Source organism: Gavia stellata, chromosome 1 (assembly GCF_030936135.1).
Source record: "Gavia stellata isolate bGavSte3 chromosome 1, bGavSte3.hap2, whole genome shotgun sequence".
NCBI classification, from domain to species: Eukaryota; Metazoa; Chordata; class Aves; order Gaviiformes; family Gaviidae; genus Gavia; species Gavia stellata.
The window spans coordinates 25330362-25353485 of NC_082594.1; the positions used below are offsets into that span (position 1 = coordinate 25330362).

Consider the following 23124-nt stretch of genomic DNA (forward strand, 5'->3'; position numbering starts at 1 on the left):
AGAGTCCACAGAACTGAACACCAGGGTTTTGCAATGTGTTGAGCCAGTTCTTGCTTCGCAGGTCAAACTGCTCTGTCCAAAGGAGACGAGAACAGCAGCCTGAGACTTGCCTTTAAAGAGAGGTCCATGCATCACACCCACACGGTCGGTTAAAAAGTGTAACTCCATAAACAAATTTAGCTCGATTTGCTTCCTCCCCATAAAGATCTGCGAAGCATTTCTAATTGGAACTTGTTTTGCATGCGGTAAACAACCAAAAACACCAACCTCCTACTCCAGAAAAGTGTTATTACTGGGAGGTGACAGTCCATGAATTACTGGGGGGGCAAGTGCACGATGTCCTTCGACAGTGAGTTTCTCTTTAATTACTGTTACGTTAGTGGGCGCAGCTGCGATGTCTCTTACCAAGGTACCACAAAAGAAATACTGGGTGAAGCAAAAATTTTTATTTCCTCGCCTTTCCGCCCCCCCCCCCCCCCCCCCCGCGAATCGCTCCCTCCCCTCGGCCCCGCCGCAGGCGCCGCTGCCCGCCGGCCCCCGGGCTCCCCGACGGCGGCACTGCGGGGCTGGAGGCGGCAAGGGGGCTACACGCAGCTCCCCAGAGGGGATGGATCCGGCCGTCGAGTCTCTCCGTGGGCTCCTCAGAAAAGCCGTTTCGGGGAAAGGGTGCAGGCAGCGGCGAGGGTCCCGCCTCCGAGGGGGGGCACCGGAGCCGCGGCGAGGTGTGTGCGGCCGGCGGAGCTGGCGGAGGGCTGCGGGGTCCGTCCTGCTGCCCGCGGACGGGGATCTCTGCCCTAAGGAGCCGGGGGTGACAGAGGCGACCCCAAAGGGGAGACAGGGTCCACCTCTCCCCCGAGGAGCCCCCGCCCGCTGCCGCCCTCTCCTCCCTGCCCGCCCCGTCTCACCCCCTGGATCCCGCCCCCGGAGGCCGCTCTCCCCGAGGGAGCCGGGCGGGAAGGATGCAGACGGCAGCTCCGAGGTAATTATTAATAGCCGTGCCCACCGGGGGGGTGGGGGGGGGTGGGAAGGGGCGAGGTGAGATAAAAGGGGGCAGCGGGGGGCTGGGAGGAGGGAACCGCCGTCGCGGAGCCCCGCCGGCAGCATGGCTCCCTCCGCGCCCTTGCCGCCGCCGCTGCTGCCGCCGCTGCTGCTGCTGCTGCTGGGGCGGCCGCTGCTCGGGGCGCCGGGGCAGGGCGCGGGCACCTGGTCCCGCTTCGCCCGGCTGCCCTACCCGCAGGACCAGCTCTTTCTCCACGACACCTTCCCCGACGGCTTCTTCTGGGGGGCGGGCAGCGCCGCCTACCAGACGGAGGGCGGCTGGCGCCAGGGCGGCAAAGGCGCCTCCGTCTGGGACAGCTTCGCCCACCGCCCAGCCATTGCGCCGGGGTCCGCCCCGCCGGGGCCGGCGGGCGGCGACGTGGCCAGCGACAGCTACAACAACCTCTTCCGCGACGCCGAGGGGCTGCGGCGCCTGGGGGTCTCCCACTACCGCTTCTCGCTGGCCTGGGCCCGGCTGCTGCCCAACGGCACGGCGCCCCTCAACCCCGCCGGGCTGGCCCACTACCGCCGGCTGCTGGGCCGCCTGCGGGAGCTGGGCATCGAGCCCGTCGTCACCCTCTACCACTGGGACCTGCCGCAGGGCCTGCAGGACGCCTTCGGCGGCTGGGCCAGCCCCGTCCTGCCCCAGCTCTTCCGCGACTACGCTGAGCTCTGCTTCCGGCACTTCGGCGGGCAAGTGCGCTACTGGCTGACCATGGACAACCCCTACGTGGTGGCCTGGCACGGCTACGGCACGGGGCGGCTGCCGCCTGGTGTGCGGGGTGGCCCACGCCTCGGCTACCAGGTGGCCCACCACCTGCTCCAGGTAATGGCGGGCGGCGGGAAGGGGCCCCGTTGGCTCCTCGGCCCCCAGGTTGTGCCAAGGGGAAGGGTGCGGAGTCTGCCTTCGGCCTGCCCTGTTGAGCGGAGCCATTCCCTGGTTGGCTGCCGGAGTGGAAACCGAATCGACGTGCCCGATGGAGTGTGGGCAGCTGCTTTAGGTGGGCAGCACCTTTAGGGCTAAAGGTGGCGAGGCTCCTAGATGGGAGGCAGGAACTTTGTATCTGAGGTTACTTCAAGTTGGTGGAAACACACGGAGTTAAAGCACTCTCTGTGTTCTACAGGAATGTTCGATCTTGCCCACAGTGCTTGCGAACACCGTTCTGGGTGGGTCAGTGGATACATTCAGCTCTGCCAGTCCAGCACTGGTTTACTGAGGTTACAGTGGAAATGCTTAATATGACTGTAAAGAGAATTCATGCATCTGACAAAAAAAATCTTACTGCGTTAATGGAGCTGGTAGAGGTGGCTGAAATGGCATACTGAGGGATTTTCTTGACACAGGATGGGGTTTTTTGGCAATGGGAACACTTTCTGGGAAAAAAGACCCTCTGCTCCCAAGCTAGTCTAGGAAGTGGCTTAAGTACTTTGCTATACATAATTTTTATGCAGTATATCTATATATGGTATGATATAATGTTTGCTGGAAGCAAACATTGTGGATTCTCAGCGAGAATTAAGCGAAAGCGTGTACAAATATTTCAGTGACAGGGGAAAGGATCCAGCCCGTCTAACTGGAATGGTGTGGCTGTTAAGGTGTGATCTATTGTACCTTAATACACGGTCACAAACTCTGCTAATGCCTGTCTGCTCAGTGTATGCTTACTGGCAGGAGTTATACCCTAATAAGTATCATACATGAGCTGTGAACAGCGAGAAAACATCCAACACATGTCCTGTTCAACTTTTTGCCACTTTCCTGTATTGCCTTTGCATTGTTTAGTGCTACAAATAAGTCAAGAGAAAATATAGGTGGGGAAGATGTGGGTAAAAATTGAGATTAAATTTCTGGTCCTGAAATCTTTGAACTCTTCGTTTAGTACCTTGGGGTGTACTTGGCCATGTTTCACACTGTGATTGTACAGTTCACTGAACTAAGTGAGTCTGCTTACGGGTAACGTTATTGCTAAATTTCAGCACTTGCAGGATTAGCCCCAAATTTTGCAGCAAGGCTTCATCACCTGTCAATGACCATTATGCTTTTCATACAGTCACTGAATAGTTGGCGGTGAGTTGTTTGCTATACTTTGCATAGTTATTCTGAAGGAAGTGGGGCTGCGCTCAAGGGGATGGGCTGCCGGCTCGGTGCCCAGGGCGCAGGAGCTGGGGAGCAGAAGCTCTGTTTCTCTGTCTTCCTACGGATACCATGCAAAAAAAAACATGATTAAAGCTGCAAATTTGAGCAGTCAGGTTGTCAGACCTTGGAATCCTTCAACTCCAAGGGTCGTAGGCTCACTGAGGTGGAGTTCTAACGTTGTCTGTCACTTTATTATTTTTTAAAGCCCCTTTTTGCTGTGCAAAACAGGTAGTTAATGAGTCAGTTCATATTCTGTGTGGTTCTCTCCTACGCCCTTTGTTGAATTTGTCACTTCAGACCTGAATTAATACAGGGCTCTGAGAACGACAAATAAAGATGAACACCTCTTTTGTCCTTGGCTTTTCCATAGTGCTGTCTGTCTTGAGTATTTATATCCCACATCCCCATAGCATCTGAGTGCCTCATAATTTCAAGCATATGCATGTTCTCATAAAAGCCCTATGGAGAAGGAAGATGCTTTTCTATTTAACAAATGAGAAACTGAGGCACAGACTTGCCTATGCCTTGTAAAAAGTATAATTAAACCAGGAAAGTCTACCAATACTTGGTTTAGTGACAGAACCTCAGGTTTAGTTTTGTCCTAGTGACTGTCATTCAGGGTTTTCACAATTAGTGGACTTTTCTTTTTACACAACAGTGTAAGGCAGCAAGGTATCATTTTTTCCACATTTTATGAATGAGGAACTGAAACACAGATGCAATTAAGACCCATAGTGTCCACTGATTGTTAGTCCCCTTTTCCTGGCATGTGATCTTTTTAGAATATTGGTTAGTTATATTATACTTTCAGCTCTTCTACAAGTCAGATCCCAAAATCTCAAATCACCTACAGAGGCAATAAGGGACATGCAGTTTGTGCAGAAGAGGTCCCATCCCTGACTTCTCCAGGTAGGAGTCTTTAGTAGAGTCAGGGATAGAGCCTGACTCTTCAGGACAGAGAAGTGAACTGCTTTAACACCGAGATCCTCCTTTTCCTTCTTACATCTCTGTAAGATGCACCTTTCAACTTGTGCAAGCAATGAAGTAGGAAGCTACAGAGTACGACAGCCTGATATCCATAGAGAAAGTGTATATAATCATGTAAGGAAAGATTAAGTATACTGTACATGGTAAAGAGTGAATTACATTTCCACATGCAAATTAAATTAGTCTCTTACGTAATTCTTGAGTGATTGACTTTGCAACTTGAATAATGTTCTTTAATGTGTGTCTGTGGGTTGCATATAATTTTGTAGGTGAGTTTGGTCAGCTGTTCTCAGGAGCACACGCAACCTTGATTTGGATCAGAAGGCTGTACAGTAGTACCGCTTCATCACATAACCTGGAGGATGTGTGCAGCACCGGCCAGTGTTGCCGGGAGATACAGTCCTCACAGACCCACCAGAAAAGTTGTGGTTGTATCATCCCACACAAAAAAACCCCTTTCAGCTACCTAACCTTTTTCTGCTTATGTTTTACATCATTACCCAAAAGGTCTGGTTGCAGGTTTCTTCCTAATACTTTTTCCTTCTCCGTGGCATACTTGTCGCTCTTTTTTTCCAGGGAAATTGAGCTTGCATATCGTGTTTGGTTTTTAAAAGATAAAGCATGTTGTCATAAATGTTTGATTCTTAGCAAATGAGCAGACTAACTCTTAATATGCATGTTTTCTGACTTTTTTTTCCTTATTTACAACATGCAGTTTGAAGCATCTTCTTTCTGCATTTGTTTAAACCAAAGACGCTCATAAGTGGAAAGCTTAATAGCTAGTGAAAGCTGATGTCTACTAACTTGTTTTACTGGATACTAATTACATTAAAAGACTAAATCATTTCCTTTAAGTTCTTTAAAATTCAACAGATATGCATGTGGATTTTGGGCTCTGTCTTTCTGAGTGAGTTATTTATTATCTGAATAAATAATCAAATAAGAGTTTCATTCAATTCAGGTTGTTCAGTTCAGGGCTGGTGAAAACAGGGCAATGATGTTTGATCTGAATAATGATGTTTAAATTTAGCTTGAACGGATTTCATCCTATTGTACTGAATTTTTTAATTACCTTTCATTTTTCTGAACTTCCACAAGTGAGTCATAACAGATGCTAAATGGACAGAGTAAGAGACACTTTTTATAAAGAGCACATAAAAACAGTGTAAAAAAAATTGTAAGAAAAAACATTTTATGGATGCATCCTTGGTTTGTTATTGAGGGATGTTGATCAGTATTCGGTGAAATCTTCACCCTTTTATACTATTTCCACTGACACTTGTCGCTGTTGATATGTCTAAGCCCTTCAAACATGGTAAGAAATGGAGGAGGCTGTACGTGTTTATTCACAAAATAAATTGAATAGATCAAGTATAGTTCATAAAAGTTGGCATTCTCTCGAGTCAACAGCCAGAAAATGTAATGCCAGCAATCTGTCATGTGTATGATGCATCTCTTTCTCCAGATAGGAGTTGAGAGGGGTCATTGTATTATGTTCTGGTTTTTGCAAATGCATTTTTTCATTACTGGTTCACAGTATATTGTCTGAGTTGAACATACTTGGATTTACTCAATATAAACAGCATTTGCAGAAACAGAAGAACACGTTGTTTCCCCAAAGAAGTGAGTGGAATTGCTGCCTGGAAACCAGTCACGTAGCAACAGACTGATTTCCCTTCCAAAACCCTTTCCAAAACAAAAGGTAAGTACTCTTTTTGTTGACCTTCAGTGCTAAACCTAATAAAGTATCAGTAATTGCAGCACAAGAGAATGGTCTTTTCTTTCAAAATTCAGACAGCCTTCAAACTTTCACTCAGTGCAAATGGAGTGATTCTGGATTTTCCTGAAAGTAACACGGCTCATCGTAGTTGTGAAGATACACAGACTTTTTAGAAAAAAGAAGGAATAATTTGAAGTAATTGTATTTTAAAGTCAAAGAACAAAGAAGAAATTGGTTCTGTTTTTGATTTTGAGTATCAGTTGGGTAGTATATACTTGCAAAGAATTTATTGTAGTAGTGATTACTCTAATCACTAATCATTTGAATCAGGTATCTTTTCAACAAACAAGTGCAGTCAAACCATACAGCAAATTCAGATCTGATGCTGCAGTTTTCTGTGCCAGTAGCTATGGATGGTTATACTATGTTCACAAATTATATTAAAAGCTATAGTGTACCTTTCTCAAGCTTTAATCATTAAAAGAAAAAAAAATAATTTGAGTTTCATTTTAAAATGTGATAAACAGAGGAGTTTGGATTTCAAGGGTGCTCATTTTATTAAAATTAGCTCCAGAGACAGAATATGTAACTTCCCCATTGCCATTTTTACCTGACTGCATATATATTTGCAAAAGCAATGTTGTTTTTGAATATTGTGCTGTAACAAAAAAGCAGTATGTTATCTTTACAGAGTACTTTGATCTTTAATTATAGAAATAATCAGGACTACGTGGAGAATAAGGTGTTATCATAAGAAAGTAAGAGTGGACTTCTCCCAAGTGTAGTGGTTCTATAACTTGAAAAGCTTTTTTTAGAGATTACAGGAAATCTTACTAAAACTTAACAGGCAGGACCTGGAAAAGCTGCACGGCTGACTGAAGTGGGATGGAAGCAGGATTTGTGTGTTCTCTGTGTGGAAGAGCATCAGGTCAAGCCTATAGGTATGTTAAGTCTCACCTCAGCTCTTTTGCTGTTCATTTATGAGGATGGGGATTTGTTAAGGGTCCATGTTCATTATGAGAATTTTAGTGCTTAGTAGTTGTGGTTTTCATAGCCGTGAATCTCTGTATTTAATTCTACAGGCTCTCCCAAATCTGTGTTGTCATATCTCATTTTAAGTGCCACGTGCCTGATTTTTAATTGTTGCAATAGCTGTTGCTGGAGGTACCTAGGTGATATTTCTGGTTCCTATCCAAGGTAATCTAGTATGCTTCCTTTTTAAATAGCATGCTTTTCATTTAAGATCAAAGTTTTTATTTAACATGTTGGGCAGGGCTCTGCTCAATGCCAGAAAGATAATGGCTACTGATTAACAACAGTTTGATACAGATAAGGGCATTTAGATAGGCAACACGAAATTCCTATCCTACAAAGTCTCACTGGGTACATGAGTGTAAAACTGTCTGCTCCTTGATACTCTTTCATTTCGCATTAATAAAACCTCATAAAGTATGAGACGTTCTTGGTTCTCCCGTTCAACCTCTTTCCTCAAGCAGAACAGATCCCGTATTTGTTACAGTTTCAGGGGATCTGAAGTGAAGCGTGTGGAAGGAATCGTGTTACCGTGCATTCTTTTGTATAACGAACTTTTCCAGTTTCCATTTCATCTTGCTTCTATGGAAAGGTTCCAGTACCTAAGGTAGTTGATGGGCATAATTCCTACCTGTACTTGAGGATATTGTTGGGACCTGAAAAATAAAGCCTAGCTTCAGTTTTTGCAGAGTGAAATGTATATTTTAATTTAAGATAGTTCACCATTTTTTAGTCTCTGCCTTTCCCTTTTGATTGAAGGCAAGGAGCTCTTAGAACTTTTCCCATGATAGGTCAAGTAGAAACCTCTATTCAGCAACCGTCAGCAGGTGAAAGCACAGAGAGAGTCTTTTCTGTTGAAAGTGTCGTCTTCTGTGAGGAAGAAACGCTCTGTAACATAAGAGGAAGTTGCTTCACTCATCACATGCCCACCTTCTAGAAGGTCAAATTCTGATCTCTCTTGCTTTGGTAGAAATTAAATCAGAATGGGACTCTGTCAGTTTCTTGGGCAAGTACCTTAGCTTAGTTCCTCACATTTATTAACTCTTTCTTTGAGTAACAGCATCTCTTCCCCAGGAACATCTCCTTCCCCTTCCTGGGGGACAAACATTTTTTTCCCTGTTTTTTAGTATTTCTTCAACTAGACGGAAGCAGTGAATATGTCTCTACAGCTGGTAGCCTATACCGTTGGCAAGCAGCAACCATTAGGACAGTGAATAGAGAGCACTGCAGGGTGTGGGCATTTGGAGATGTTGCATTTTAACTATTTTTGGGGACTATGACACATACCTTACTTACATTGGGAGGAGCAGGAAAGAATGGACAGGCACGTGCATGTAGATGCCTTGTAGTTTGCTTAGCTCTAGTTTGTGGTGTCTTGCGGTTTACAGTTTGTAGCTGGCAGAGTTTGAGGGCTGTTTGCTAATCCTTGCAACTGTGTGTGATTTGTCTGTTTGGTCGTTACTGATGAGCAGTTAAACTGCTGAACTTAATCTGAAGGTGCAAGGCTGATCTTGGCAAAGTTTTAAAAAAGCCAAGAAGCCAGTAATCAAAGTAGCCTGCTTGTAGAGACTTGTAAGTACACAGAAGTATACAGAAATGTACACAAGGACATTTTCTTCTTCCTTTCCATGATGGTAAAAATAAAGAAGAAGAAATTATGAAGAAGTGCTTCTGCAGAAGTAAGGGAATTGACCTCCATATACAATGGTGACAGGTTGTAGAAATTATAGGATGTGTGTTATTTATTTTAAGTACTAAATAAAAACTACTCATGCTTGAGTATTTGCCTGCCAAAGCTTGTAGAATAGCGTCTCAGGTAAAACTGAGAGTGCTGGTTTTAGATTAAGTCTGAGAATATGACAGAACAGAAGAATAAGGTTGTAGAAAACATGTCAGGATGTTTAGGAAATTACTGAAATGAAGACTGGACAGATCTCTGAGGGAGAAGGTGACCCATGGAATATGACCATGAATAAAACATGAAAGAAGAGACTGGCTTCTGGAAGAAGAACTGAATTACAGCACTTTAGAGAAAATGTGCCAGCAGAAAGAGAAGATGGGTTGTCAAGGAGGAAGAGTAACTAACTAAGCACAAGAGGAGAAAGAGATACTGGCCACAGCAAGGAGCTGGAGCCTTTGGTAAAATGGGATGAGTAGGAGACAAATGATAGCAAGGAAGGAGAAGAATTAGGTTCACACCAGTGCTCTCTATAAATACTCCGGGGTATGTATATCAAGGACAGGAAGAAAATTTAGAGTTAAAGGACAATATGCACACACAGAAAAAAGGATAACAAATCAGTATCAATAAAATTAGATTGGCTATTAGAAGTCATCGATAGCCCTTGGAGGAAAGAGTTTGTGGAATGGCCTTTCAATGTTAATGGTAGGAACAAAAATCTTATTTTAAGACAGCTAGAGCAGCTTAAGAAAAGAGACTTTTGGTGCATTTGGTGACAGTGGAGGTGGCAGGACTTGTAAACCTGTATTATTCTTCTTTGCTTGCAAATTCATAGCAGAATGATACCTGGCATGATTTAAACTCTGAGAATGTAGTTAAATGGGAGAAAAAATTAAATACTATCTGTATTAACAGTAAAGAGTTTGTTGAGAATATTAGTGGTAGCAACTTCTGGCTTGCTGTGACAGCTTCAACACTACCCTAAGAGTACAAAACACTTATAAGAAGCCTGGCCTGTTAAGTTTGCGGTATATCTCCCTGGAGATTTGGCAGGGAGGGGCCTTCTAGAAGCACGTATCTCCCTGGACATTTGGCAGGGCAGGTCCTTCTGGATGCACACTGGAGTAAGACAAAGCAATTTAAGAATCTCTGGGTTTGGACACATTGAATCACAATTGTGTTGCTTCATTTTTATGTGTTTAGTCTGAGAAAAGATAGCATTCTGTGTTACGGAGAACTGCAAAAGTTTAAAGTTTAGTTTTGTTTTGATTCTGAAGAAAAATCCATATTCTAAATTCTCCCAGTTACTGAAATCTTTACAGATGCTGTTTACAACAGCTGGTGTAGGAACCAAGGGACTGGGGCCATGGGTAGTTCCAGTGCCACTGGGCAGCCGGGGCTCTGTGACTTCTGCATGGTGGGAAGCACTGGGGTTTTTGCACATCTCAGGATCTGTCCAGCCTGGGATGCTGAAAGGCTGTGCAGTGCTGCAAGACACCCTGCGATGTGCTCTTCAGCAAGAAGGTGAGCTGACAGGGAGCCACAAAAATTTCCAGTGGACTGTCACTTCGATCTGCACGTGATAATTTTGTTACTTGCACTTTAGGTCTCATGATAACAGTTGAGCTTTAATTTCTGTTTTAGTCAGCACACCTCTAAAGACAGCTGAATGATTTAAAATAGGCCAGGAGAGATTATACTATGGAAATGCCTTGTTATTTTGTGAGTCCAAAAGTCAACCCAGGAATCCTTTTGTAGGTTAGTCAGTTTAATGCTCTTACTAAAGGCTAGAAAATGTTGGCACCACTGGGATTATATTTTACAAGCTATTTGCTTTACAGTTGGGAAGATAGTAGCATCTGTTTGTATTGATCCTGCTTCTAGAAAAGACATCAAATGGTCGGGTGGGGAGGGGGGACAGACTTGTAGCTGTTGGTCACACGTTCCATTAAGAGTTCACTGTGATTTTCCAATGCCTTTTCTCAGTCAGCTTTTTTCTTGTTCTTTTGAATATGTAGTAGCTCCACTGGATCAGTTGTTTTTCAAAGCTGAGGGCAAAGTTCACTCAATTTGTTTATTTAACTTTCAGCATTTTAAGGAATAATCTCATTTTTGCTGCAGGCACGGAACTGTTGAACATAGTTATTTAATTATTCTAACTATGGGTTCTTAACTCAAGTATATATGGAAATGGTAGAATTATGCAGCATTTTGTTTTCTTTTGAGAAAGTGGGTTGGGAATATATTGCATTGTCAGGCTGAGTGATTATTTTTTGTTTTGTATTTTGTAAGTAATAATAACATTTTGCTTCAAAATCAATTCAATAATTCTGGCCTCAGGTTTGAAATTTAAGTTCAACTGGCTCCCGACTGTACAGTGATGACATGTTTTTTGTGATACACTCATTTCATTCTTCATTTCTTTACCTGGCATAGTACAATGCTAACTTGGGTACAAGCGGTGTTTGCAGAGAGAAGGGCCACCACAACAAAATGGCCATCACCAGTTACGTATTCCATCAGGAGGTAAGATCCAGGCCAGAAGGAGTTGTAACAAAACATGAGGTGATAGGAAAGACGAGTATTAGGAAAACGGACAATGCATGAGGAGCTGGTGAGATGTGGGGGTGACTGGCCATAAGTGGGAATGCAGGAGCTGGATTTATGAGACAATACTTCATTTTTGTGTGTATATTTAGCATTGAAAATTAAACTTGACGTGAAATGAGATGGCCTGGAGTCTCCCAAAGATGAGTCGTTCTCTGGTTCATTTTTATTTATAAATGTCATATGAATTTTTTTTGAGGAAGCTGACTGGTGATTTAATGAAATCACAAACCATGCTTCACAGTGATGGAGCCTAATTCCAAGAGTCTGTCTTGGCTTATGCTGTTCCACTCACTGTCCTCACATTGCCACCAGCACTGGGAACGGGGGACGCAGTGAGCAGCCTGCAAAAGAAGAAAGGAGAGATGCTACATTAAGGCTGGGTTTCTCAAAGGAGCTTAAGGAAAATAAGTGAGAATTGAATTTTCCTTAAACTTTTTTGAGAATCCTGTCACTTTGAAGCAGTTAAGTAAAGTAGCAAGATGAACAGATGTATTCCTCTTCACTTTAAGAAAACGTGCATTCCCATATTCAAGTAGCACCCCTGCCATGTGACGTGTAAGACCTTGGAAGTGCACTGGAGGAGCTCTTCAACTCAATTGATCATGCTACTTTCCTTCCCAGCCACGGACATGCCTCTTGTTTTGAATAAGAAGGAAATATTGGGGTATACTAAGCAGGGCAAGGAACAGAGCTGCGGGAGTATGATTCAGCTGCAGTTTTGCATGTTAGTAATATGCTTGGTAGTATAAAAAATCCCTCTTTTTCTTCTTTATAGTCAGCTGTGATTACTACCCCCCTGTCATATCAGCTACCTTTTTCTCAGATTCCTAATACCTCCTGTTTTCGCAAAATAATATAATGTAATTAGAGCAAGTCAGAAAGATCTAAAACCTGTGAAACTGGAATTTGCCGATTCATTGAAATTAAAATATTTGAGAGAGACTTCAGTTTTCCAGAAAAAGTTAAGAACTAGGGGAAATAAAAATCAGTCATTTTATTTTTACTTTGTCATGGAAATTCTTGGTTTTCCATTTTGATGTGATACTGAAAAATTTCATTTTGATATAGTGAGTGAGTGAGTCATTTCACACACTGCCTTCTGTATTCTTTCATTGGATGAGTGCCCACTGCTTCCAATTGGGTCAGTTTACCCTTGTGAAATTGCTGTATAACCTGCTGCAATATAAGTGACTTCTGGAAGCTGCAGATTGATGCCTTTTATTCTTTGATGAAAGAAATAAAACAGTCTGAGAGCTGTCAGGACAGAATTCTTGCACCGTAGCGGTTACTCTCTGTCTCATATTTGTAGCTGCACTGCTTGTGCCACTTTTGTGAGAAACTGTAATTACTCAGTCATTTATCCTGCTCCTTTTTCCCATTTCTGTTAAAAAGAAAAGTGGTACTTGAAGGAGGTGGTTGCTTAAAAAGGGGAAAAATTCTAATAAAAGCAGCATCAAATTGGCACAGTCATTCTGAGTCTGGATGTTGGAACCAGCAAACTGTAGCACAGAGCAGCTCAGAAATTGCATTTTTCCATAGCCCAGCTTAGGGTAATGAATAGAGACCACTTCAGAATTGGTTGGTGGTGAAATGGTTATCAAAACAGCATTGTAGCGCTAAGCCATGAAAGGTGAGAACCCTGAACTACACCAGTCAGATCCCACTTTACCCAAGTTGGACTCTTCTGGAGAGCAATGTTTCCTGTATAACTGGTAATGTGGTAATGTGGAACAGGTTTCTAGAAACCAGAGAGGGTGAGCGTAGGTATGAATGAGATACTGGTGCTGCTGGCCTGTGGGATCTGGTTTTGGGGGCTCTAGACTGGTGGTCAGGAAGGAATTTATATTGTCAAGGAACAGTGATGTTTCTTGTTGGGCCTCTTTTTTCTGCCTCTCTGTGCTGTGGAAGCTGGCCAGGTTCCCAGGATCATTAAGGCATTGTACCTAAATAATTTGCCTTCTGTTGCAAGGGTTTAGGATTCTGATAATAATCTTTATTCTTTCCTTTTTATTCCTGTGGCCCATTGTGATGTTTGGAGCATTTTGGTGTTTTTTCTTGTTTTAAGGGTTTCGGGATTTGTTTTGTGGCTCATAATGCCATGAACATGGGAAAAAGGGGACATATAGTGGATATTATTGTGTAGTGCTTGAAGCTAAAAGCTTGCTACACTATTGCAGGCAACTAAACTTGATGGTCTATGTATCTCCATTTTTTTGCTGAGGGGCAGTTCATTTTGTGGGAGTGCTCCTGTGGGAATATTTTTAGGAATGAAGTGGGTATGGAAGAGTGAACTACAAAGAGAGCAAGGAATTGGAATGGGTCAAACATACATTTGAGCAGCATGTTCCCAATGTGGGAAAGGACCTGGAGGGTCTGGAAACAGACTTGTGGGGCACTAGCATTTTATAGACCCAAGACCACATAGAAATGCCTGACTGAGCTATTTAAACATCTAGGGGAAAAAGTTATACTGGGAGGTATACAAGACAAGGGAGTCAATTGGTATGTCAAATCCATAGAGTAATTTACGAAACTAAACAGTTAACTATCAGAGAACAAGGCTTCCTGTGACATGAACATTGACATTGGACATAAGATAGAAACAGTGGCAATGAAAACTGCCCAAAAAGTTGCCAGACAGACTCAGCTTTTTTGTTACATTACTGGTTGCGTAGTAACGCAATTTCAGATTTGGCTGGTGTGAGCTGCTGGTGCAAGCAGCTGAAGATTTTTCTCTGAAGCACCTTATTCTGGAACTACTTCAATGATAATGGGATGGGTTGGACAGCCTGACCCATTTCAGTGATTCTTGTATTCTACTACTATTCTTCTACAAGTGTAAGAAAATACTACTTTCTCAGTCCCCACATTATGTGTCTGGTAAGATTAATTATCGATCCCACCACTGAATAAGTCACTATTGTTTTGTGCAGTAACTATGCATAGGTTTGAGAAGCACCAGCCCAAAGCCTCAGTTTTGTGTCTCAAAATCTTTAAAGGTTAGAAGGTGGCCAGAAGACAGATAGGCAGTAGGTGTCACACTGGAGTGTGTCCAATGAAGCCACTGCAGTTCTGCACTGGTGGAATGACACTGCTGATGTAAATGCTGAAAAACAATATGTAGATTATTGGAACTATAGCATAAGGTTGTAGTTTGGATACAGATAAATACCTTGTGTAGCTGAAAAAATTGTCTTTGTTTTGCTGAATGTGAAATGGATGGGTTAGCTGAAGAGCAGTCTGTGAGATATACAAGTAATTTTTTTATTAGCTTGTCTCTTCCAGATCAAGGACACAGGAGAGCAAACGAGGAAAACCAGTATGACTAATCAAGGGTGGACATGACTGATACAGAAATGGTCTGTTTCCACATCATGGTGCTGCTAATAGGAGAGTTGGATGGGGATTAGAGCCTGCAGAGTCCCCACGTTCACCTCTGTGTATAGCGTGAAAATAATTTGTTGGTATTGGCACTGGGTACAACTGGGACAGTCTTCAACCTGCAAAGATTATCAATAACAAATTATATTTATCCAACAGCTGAAAAAACAATGTTAAACTACCCAGGGTTCATGTCCACCCTGAATTACAGCTGTCAGCAGCAGGCCATTTTGCTGGTTTGAGTGAGGCATGGAAAATTGTTCCTGCCCCACAGTTTAGCAGCATCATCGTGCTGTCTTCCAGGCAGTGTTTGCATCAGCTCTGAGACACAGTTTGGCGTCTGCTTGGCCTTTCAATAGTTGGCTTTTCAATAACCATTATAAAATGTGGTCTAGTGTAAAGATATTTCTCTTAAAGTGGTTTGGCAGCATTCCCAGTGATCCCAGAGGAAAGAGCAGCTAGGACTTGTTCTCCAGCTCTGAGCCAGCTGTCCACTGGGCTGACCAGGGGTGTAGCTGTGTGTACTTTGGCTCTGCACCACAAATAGCAAGTGAAGACATGGACTAAGCTGTCCTTAGCTGCCTGCAAGCCTTTGGCGTAGACACACATAATTTGAAGTGGTGGACCAGGAGCTCAAGAGACATACAACAGTGCTGTATCAGGGCTGGTGATGGCTGGATGAAGATGGAGGAATGCAATGCATGTGCTTTGATAGGTAGATGCTTCATTGCAGTAGAGCCATCTCCCTTGCAGGCTGTGGAAATAGACACGGGGGAGAGCAATCTCACTTGAGCTAATTTTAGACATGTTCAGCAGAGATATCTACGTTTAAGCTCACCATCCTAGGGTCCTTTTACAGGTAATGGAGAGAAGTGAACATGAGAGAAGGGAAGTCTCTCATCTTAAGACCAAAAAAAAAATTAATTGTCCCATTTCTGTCCGTGGGGTATAGACAAAACCTGTGGTGACAAACTCAAACCCAGACTTTGTGTAGACAGACTTTTACACCTAGTCAAATGAGGGTGGGGGGAGGTGAGGTAGATGGCAGAGGAAGGGAGTACTGAAGGGCTAGTTCAAAAATTGGCTTGAGATACTTTGTGTCCGTGTGACTTCTCAGATGGTGGACTCTGGCATAGGATCTGGATCATACACAAATTCTGCCTGAGTCTCACCTATTTCAGGCATGTAATATCTGTGGGGAAATCCTGTATCTCATGCTCTCCCGTGGTTTTCTTGAGCACTGAGCTGAGTCTTCTGACACAGTGAAGCAGCTGATGCATGTCAGTGCAGTTCCCCCCTGCAAGGGCAGTCACCAGCACCTGCTTGGTCCTGTAAAGCCAGAGGAAGCAAATAGCCATGGTTTCCCATCTAAAATCTCATGGGCATTGAGTAGCTCCGTCCTGTGGCTCTTCATTCCCTTTTGCCAGTCAGCTACCGCTGACCCACCATGACGGGTAAAGTATGCTGAAAGCATTTCATGCCTTTTCCAAAAATGTAAGGAGAGCAGTCCTTGGAAAATGTAGTTAAAAACATAAAAAAAAAATTTAAAACTTTAAAATTAACACAGTCTTTTTTCCCCTAGTTGGAACTGATATGCAAAAGGAAACCATATACTAGTTTCCACTATCTCCCTCTGTCTGGAAACAAAAAATGTTTCTTCCCTGTAGTGCCCTGTTATTTTCTCCAAGTTATTTATTGAAACACATTTCAATTTAGGTAATACAACATGTATTTACTGACTATGATAAGCAGAAAATTTAAAATATGAATTAAGTCTTAAAAATAAAAAGTCTAATTATTTTAAAACAAATCACATGATATCCTTCAATCGCCTAAGAAAAAGTAGCATAAGGAAAAACATACAGGTAGTGGGGAAGAAGGTAGGATTAAAAAAAATCTACTTCCAAAACCAATTAATGTTTTTTGTCTGATCTATCAAGAAGGGTGATCATGTTGAGCACTGGGATTCATAGGCAGGAAAGGTTAGATGAATGTAAGTAACTACAGGTGCAGTGGACAAAAAATACTATGAACTTACGGTATCGAAGTCAAGCCACACCCATCTGATAGCTTTCTGTGATAACTAATTGTCTAGAAAAAGAAAATATGATAAGCCTAATAAATCTGTATTTTCAGCTGGACGCTTGAAATGGTGGCACATGGGGAATTACTGTTTCAGTTTAGGAGGAAAGGAATTTTCAGCAGTAGGCAGGAAATTGCTAAAGCAAATATCACAATAAGTTGCACTGAAAGTAGAAGCATCAGGCTCAAGGGCAGTTCCTAGCTGAACTTTTTAATGTATTTTAACTCCCATGCTTTGGCACAGAGTAGGATTGCAGTAATTAGAGCATGAGCTGAACTTTAGGAAACATTGCCAGTGCAAAGGATAATCAGGATAATAAACAGATGAACAGAAAGACTCATAAAATTTTTTCCATAAGATAAGAACTTGCTGATCGCAGCACGACCATCAGATGCCAATATAATCCAGCTGTGACAAAGACAAATTTGTTTCCAGTCTGTATCAGCTGATGTTTCCAGTAGAGATGAGTAATTACCTCACTAGACCTGAGCAAGAACGCTGGGAGAGGATATACTTGCTGTCTATAAATAGATCAATGGTAGAAACAAATGAAGGAAAATAACTGTCTAAATCCAAGGAAGGTTTTGATGCAAGAACCGAAAGTGTTTAGACTGAATATGAATAAATTTAACCTGAAAATCAGGAAAAAAAAAGGAAACAGTTCATTAAGTGTGGTTCTGTAGTAGTCCTCCAGAGAGAATAGTCTGAACAAAATAGCTAGCCAATGTTAAAGTGAATCTGGACGATGGGATTGTGTCATATATATGCTGTGGCAGCAGGGGGTTGAACCTGATGCCCTTGAGGTTCTTCTTAATTTTATAAATCCAGTTTTCCTAATCACTGGCAGATAGTAGACACAGGATCATAAAGATGGTAATGACTTTTTTCAGTAAGGTATTTCTTGTATTTCTGTGAAAAACCTCTGAAGTCAGAATTCTGCTTACACGGTAATATGACTCTCAGTCTTCTGGAATATTGTATCATTTAACAAAGCATTTCCAGTGCCTTGCTCAGAAAGTTTCATACTTTTATGTGAAATCCTTTGTTGGGTCCACAATGAAAATATAGCAGTTGATGAGTCATCATCATGTAGGAACTTAGGGAGATTCACAATTGCAGGACTAACTCCTGGTTTACAGTAGAACAGGCTTGTGGAAGGACTCTGCTTTCATTCACATTTTTCTCCTGCATCACAGTCATCCCTGAAAGGAGGGATTATGGAGGCACTACTCTCAATGTAGCAATAAACTTCTCTTACTTTATATATATCTATTAAGTATATTTAATTAAACTGTGCTAAGCCATATACTTTAAATTGGAAAGGACCAATTAAAGACTTAAAGAGTGTGGTTCATCTCACTTTACTTTAAATGTTTGCATTGCACACATTTACATCTGAACTAGTTACATTATGCTCCCTGTGTGCTCAGTGGAGAGACTTTTAGGGCTTGCCAATGCGGAACAATTTTAGCCATCTACATTAGGGTAAGATAAATTGCAATGTAGTTTCTCCTGTTTCTCTCCATGGAGTATAAAAGAAATCTGGAGAAAACAGTTCAGTCCTTTTTACACAGCGAGTCATGAACTTCAGGAATTTATTGCCATAGCAGGTTCTGGAAGCAGGTTGTACCAGCAGACTCAAAAAGGGAGTAGGCAAATATGTGAACAGTGGGTCCATAAGCAGACACTAAACAAAACAGGCAGGAATGTACTCCCTAATATCCTCAGCAGAACAGTGTGGATGCCTGGGAAGTAGGAGGCTAGATCTCAGAAAGTGACGGGGCTCACTTGCTCTCTTAAAATAGCACTATGTCCTGCTGTTGCTATCAGAGGTAGTACTGGGCTGGATGGACTGTTGATCTGACTGAGCAGAGTATCCCTTTTGTCCTTATATACTGTCCCTGTATTTCCAAATGTGCCCAGTGGCTCATTTGGTAATAAACATCTAATGCATCTAATGCATTTAACTATAAATCATATCCTAATACTCTTGAATTATTTTATGTTTCAAAATATGTACATAAAATCTCTACTCTTTCTTCAGTATTACTTTCCAACATCTCTGCGTTCTTGGATTTCACTAGTATCAGGAAAGTGCTGATTTTGATTGCTATAGATGGAACCTTACTTTTTTTCCAAGTGCTCATTTCTACAGAGATTTTTTTTCTTCCCAGTAAGACAGTAAGAACTTGTGTATATGTCTCTTGCAGAGTATCTTAGCTTTTCTGTAAGAGCGTTCATGTGTAAAAGAGCTTCCAGTGAAAATCAAAGTTCTTTCTTCCTCCCTCCCTGCCTTCTTCCCTTTGTCTCAGCAAAACGCCTGGCTCTGCAAGCCCTTCAGATCCTGATTCAGACCAACAATTTGCTTTTTATTGGTGTTTGGGCAACTAGTTAATTATTGAACTGCCAGCTGCTCTGCTTCCTGTAGCATCAATTGAACCACAATTCCATGTAAGCTGTGTAATCTGTGAGTTTCTTAATATCTAAAGCGTCATCCTGATTTAATGTATCCTGTCTTAAATCCATTTTTTCAATATCCTTTGTATTACATACTCATTGAAGGTTGCATTGGCGTAGCTGTGGCTAATGAAAACCTTTTTCTCTAGGACAAAATGGCTGGACAGCGCTCTCAGTGCCTCATGCACCCTGTGGGATCTCTCAAAATGAAAGATTAATTTCCTGTTTGATTTTGTTAAAAACGCAAAACTCATGCTTTCGTAGTGTTAGGCTATTTAAGTGTGCATCTACGATAACATTACAGTACAAATCAGGAGTGGGTGTGCAACGTGAATCTCCTAATTGCCTCCATTTGCTGTACTATGGTTTGTAGACTGAAGTGGTTTTGGAGTACCGAGCTGGATTCTTTTTGGATGAAGATAACCTGGAAACTGCTCTGCAGGAGCACACCTCGTGTAATCCAGCTGCTAATTGGCTTCTGGTCCATGGGTTATTGCAGCTATTGGCTCCTCAGCGATACTGTTTGCTAAAGCACATGTAGGTACTATGGCTGGAAATTAAGCAGCTACATAATTATATTAGGCACAGGGGTACACTTAGTCTCCTTTTCCATCTAACAAGCCCAGAATATATGTAAGTCATCTGGCTGCTTACATGAACTTGTACTGGTCTAAAAATCAAAGACAGTATTTTAAAAAAATTCAGTCACTGGATTTATTGCTCTTCCTGTCCTGTATTTAAGGCTGAGATGTCTCTGATCAGACTGTTGTCTAGGAGTGGGGCTGTGACAAATACTGAGCCAGTTCACAAAAACCTCTGTGGCTCTGAGAGCATTTTGATGGATGTCTTAATGGAAAACTGTTGAAAATTTTAGCTATACCTGTATAGCTCTTTAGTCAATTACTTAGAAATGAGGCATCTCTCCAAACTCTTTACTTTGAACTGCTCTCCTTTAAAACAGGCAATATTTAAATGGTCTCACTGTTAGATATTGACCTAATTGCCATCATTGTATGTGGCCTCCTGACAACTGCTAACGTACCTACCCTCATGGTAACTGTGAAGCAGAGCAGCGTTACTTTCTGGCATATATATAGCTGGACATAGGAGGATGAAATGATGCCATTACAGGAAGTATGTGAACTTGCATTTCTGTTGTTCTAGCACATTTTGATTTTAAAACTGGGATTTCTCCCAGAATAAGTTATCTTTAAATTATTGAAAGCATTATTGTACTTTGATATTGGATATTTACAAATTACAATGTACTGGCAGAATTTCCAAAGACATGCTTATCCAGAAACAAATGCCAATCCCAGCCAAATTGCTTAAAACGTGTATCCGAAGCTGTGAGTTAACTGCTTTGTTAAGGTTTTAATTTCTCCTTATGTTTCTGTATCTATATTTAAAATGGCCAAGGAAAAAAATAAAGTTTTTAGCCATACCTGGAATCAGTAGGAAAAAGAAAAGGTGGATATACAGGCATTTCATTTTTTTAATATTCATAGTCCAATGATGACTCTCATTCATATATACAAATGTCTTGACATCACTGGCTTTATATTTTGTTGTAGAGCAATTTGAAGTTTAGTATTGCACTTTGAAATAGTAGACAAAAGATAAATTCTATAATTTTCCCCTTGTACCAGTTCCTTCAACTCAGACAGTATCTTTTAAAGACTTCATTCTCCAGCAGTGTTAGCCAAAGTGAAAATTATCTTTTGTAGGTTTCTTATGTAAAGAAAGCACAGTATCAAAGTTACTGTATCTTCTTCAAGAGACAACTATTTTCTCTCCAGAAGAAAATATGAACAGAGGACTGGCAAAGAGCTGTTTAAGGAAACCTGAAACATGCTAAGTTGTTCTTTTAAAAAATCACATGCTAGGCCTCCAGAACTGCTCATTACACTGCCAGAGTAAAGTCTAAACCTAACTGTGCTAAGTATGTTTAAAATTTGTCCAATCGACACAATATTTCTGAATACCTCAGTCTGTTATTATGATGTTCATTCTGGTCAAAAAGTGTCTAGTACTATGGTGGTGAGAGCACAGAAGCTGAAACAAGGATTGCTGAAAGAAGAGTAGTTAATTAGCATTTGCAACTGTATGTTTTAACCAACACATGCCCTTTTCTGTGTGGCTTAGACTAAACAATTACCCTGACAACACTCTTCCTTTTTTTTGCTGTTTTCTATTTTCTTTACATTTTCTTTTTATTTCTCTAAGGATTGGATAAAAGTTGTTTTAGGTCTTTTACTGTGGTTTCTTTTCTTGATTCCCAAGGCTGAGATTGCAGTACATTGATGTAGTAACCCCCCCTGTTCTATATTGCATCGTATAAAAATACAGGATATACTTTCAAAAAGGAAACAACTGTGGCTGGTATTTTTATATCAATGTTATTAACATTTAGCTTCCTAGCAACTCTGTTAAAACATTTATTCAATATTATGTCAGCAAACTAGTTGGATTCCTTGTATACAAACAGGTGAAACCCAGCTTAATTTCTACAGATAATCAACAATATGAAGATTGTGTTGATAAAGTAAGAATTAGATATTTAATTTTAAATGCTTTTTGTTTGTTGCAGTTTTCCGTTCTACAAGATTCCAACTTTAAACTCAAATGGTGCTTTTTATTTACGTTTGCAGACTACAAGAATAAAGCAGGAAAAATTTTATTTGTATGCTTTTGAGTTAACACTCATCTCTGTAGTAGAGCAATTTTATATCTACCATTAAACATGCATTTAGAAACAGACATAAAGGGACTTACTCATACCTCAAAAGTGTATTTTCATGGTTTCAGCACACTTTGGATGAGGTTCTAAATGTATTTCCCAAATCAAAGGAGATATAAATTGAATCCAGTTTAATCTGTGACTGCAGTATAGCCAAAAGCTAGTAGAAAAGACTGGATAAATACACATAAATCATCTTTGCCCCCGAAGAAATGTAAAGCTTCAAATTTTTTTCCCCCCATAAAATTGGATGCCCCATTTTGTCCCTCCATGTCTTGACTGAATTCATCACTCTGTTATTTGAGCCTTTAAAAATGTGGCACCCCAAGAGTTTCTCTTCCCCCAATGAATCTCATTTCCCCCATCTTTCCCTGCACTGGAATTTCTCTCTCCTCTTCAGGGTTCTGATTTGAACAGCTGCACGTTATCTTCTTGGTGGCTGCTGAGGAGTGTGGCGATTCCTCCAAACAAAGGTGTCTGACCAAAGTCTGCTTCCTCCAGTGGCTGTATCCCCACTGATGAGATGTGCCTTTGCTGAGTAACTGGTTTTAATTCCTCCTACAGTTTCCCAGATCTTCCTTTCATAGCCTAACATCATGGAAGCAATAACATCAAGGAAGAATTATGGCTACTAGTAACCATTGTATTAATTAAAACTTGCCAGTTAGCCTTATGGTTCCCTGTGCTTTTGCAAAGATGGGCAGATAACTGAGGCATCAAGACCGTTAGGTTATGAGTCATTCAGTTCTACTTGCCTTGTCCATCTACATGGGCCTATGATTCACTGTGTCCGCCTTTCAGCGGCTGTTGCTGGTGTAAGACTTCTGGAGTGAAAACGCCTAGCTTAGGTCCTCAGTTTCTCTGAATCTTTCCAGGATTTTAATATAGTCTTACATACACAGTATGTATATGTCCACATATATGTCCACAGTATATGTCCTTCTCACAGTCATAATTTCATACAATTGCAAGGCTACCTCTTTAGAAGCCACTAGGGCTAAAGAAGTTGCACACATAGACAAGCATGTACCATTTGAGAAGCCTAGAGTATCCTGCCTTGCCTCCAGCTGCCAGTCCAAAAGACACAGGTTTCCCACAGGTCTTGTGTTGTATCTGCCCATGCAGATGTCTTGAGAGCCCAGAACATCCCAAATGGTACTGGACGCCTGTTTAAGCAACTGAATCTTAGGTCACAAGTGGACATTAGCACCACTACTGACATCTAATGCTACGTGTCAGGATCTGGAGCGGCTTTCTG

General features: G+C 41.7%; 1 protein-coding gene across 1 annotated transcript in view; it reads left to right on the top strand.

Annotated features, from left to right (window-relative positions):
* The first annotated feature begins 336 nt into the window (after window positions 1-336).
* The window catches only part of KL (klotho), a 51114-nt gene continuing 28326 nt past the window's right edge, over window positions 337-23124 (top strand). The window contains exons 1-2 of the mRNA XM_059826056.1: window positions 337-375; window positions 1055-1864. Of these exons, the coding sequence (XP_059682039.1) occupies window positions 337-375; window positions 1055-1864 (849 nt within the window). The remainder of the gene's footprint in view (window positions 376-1054; window positions 1865-23124) is intronic.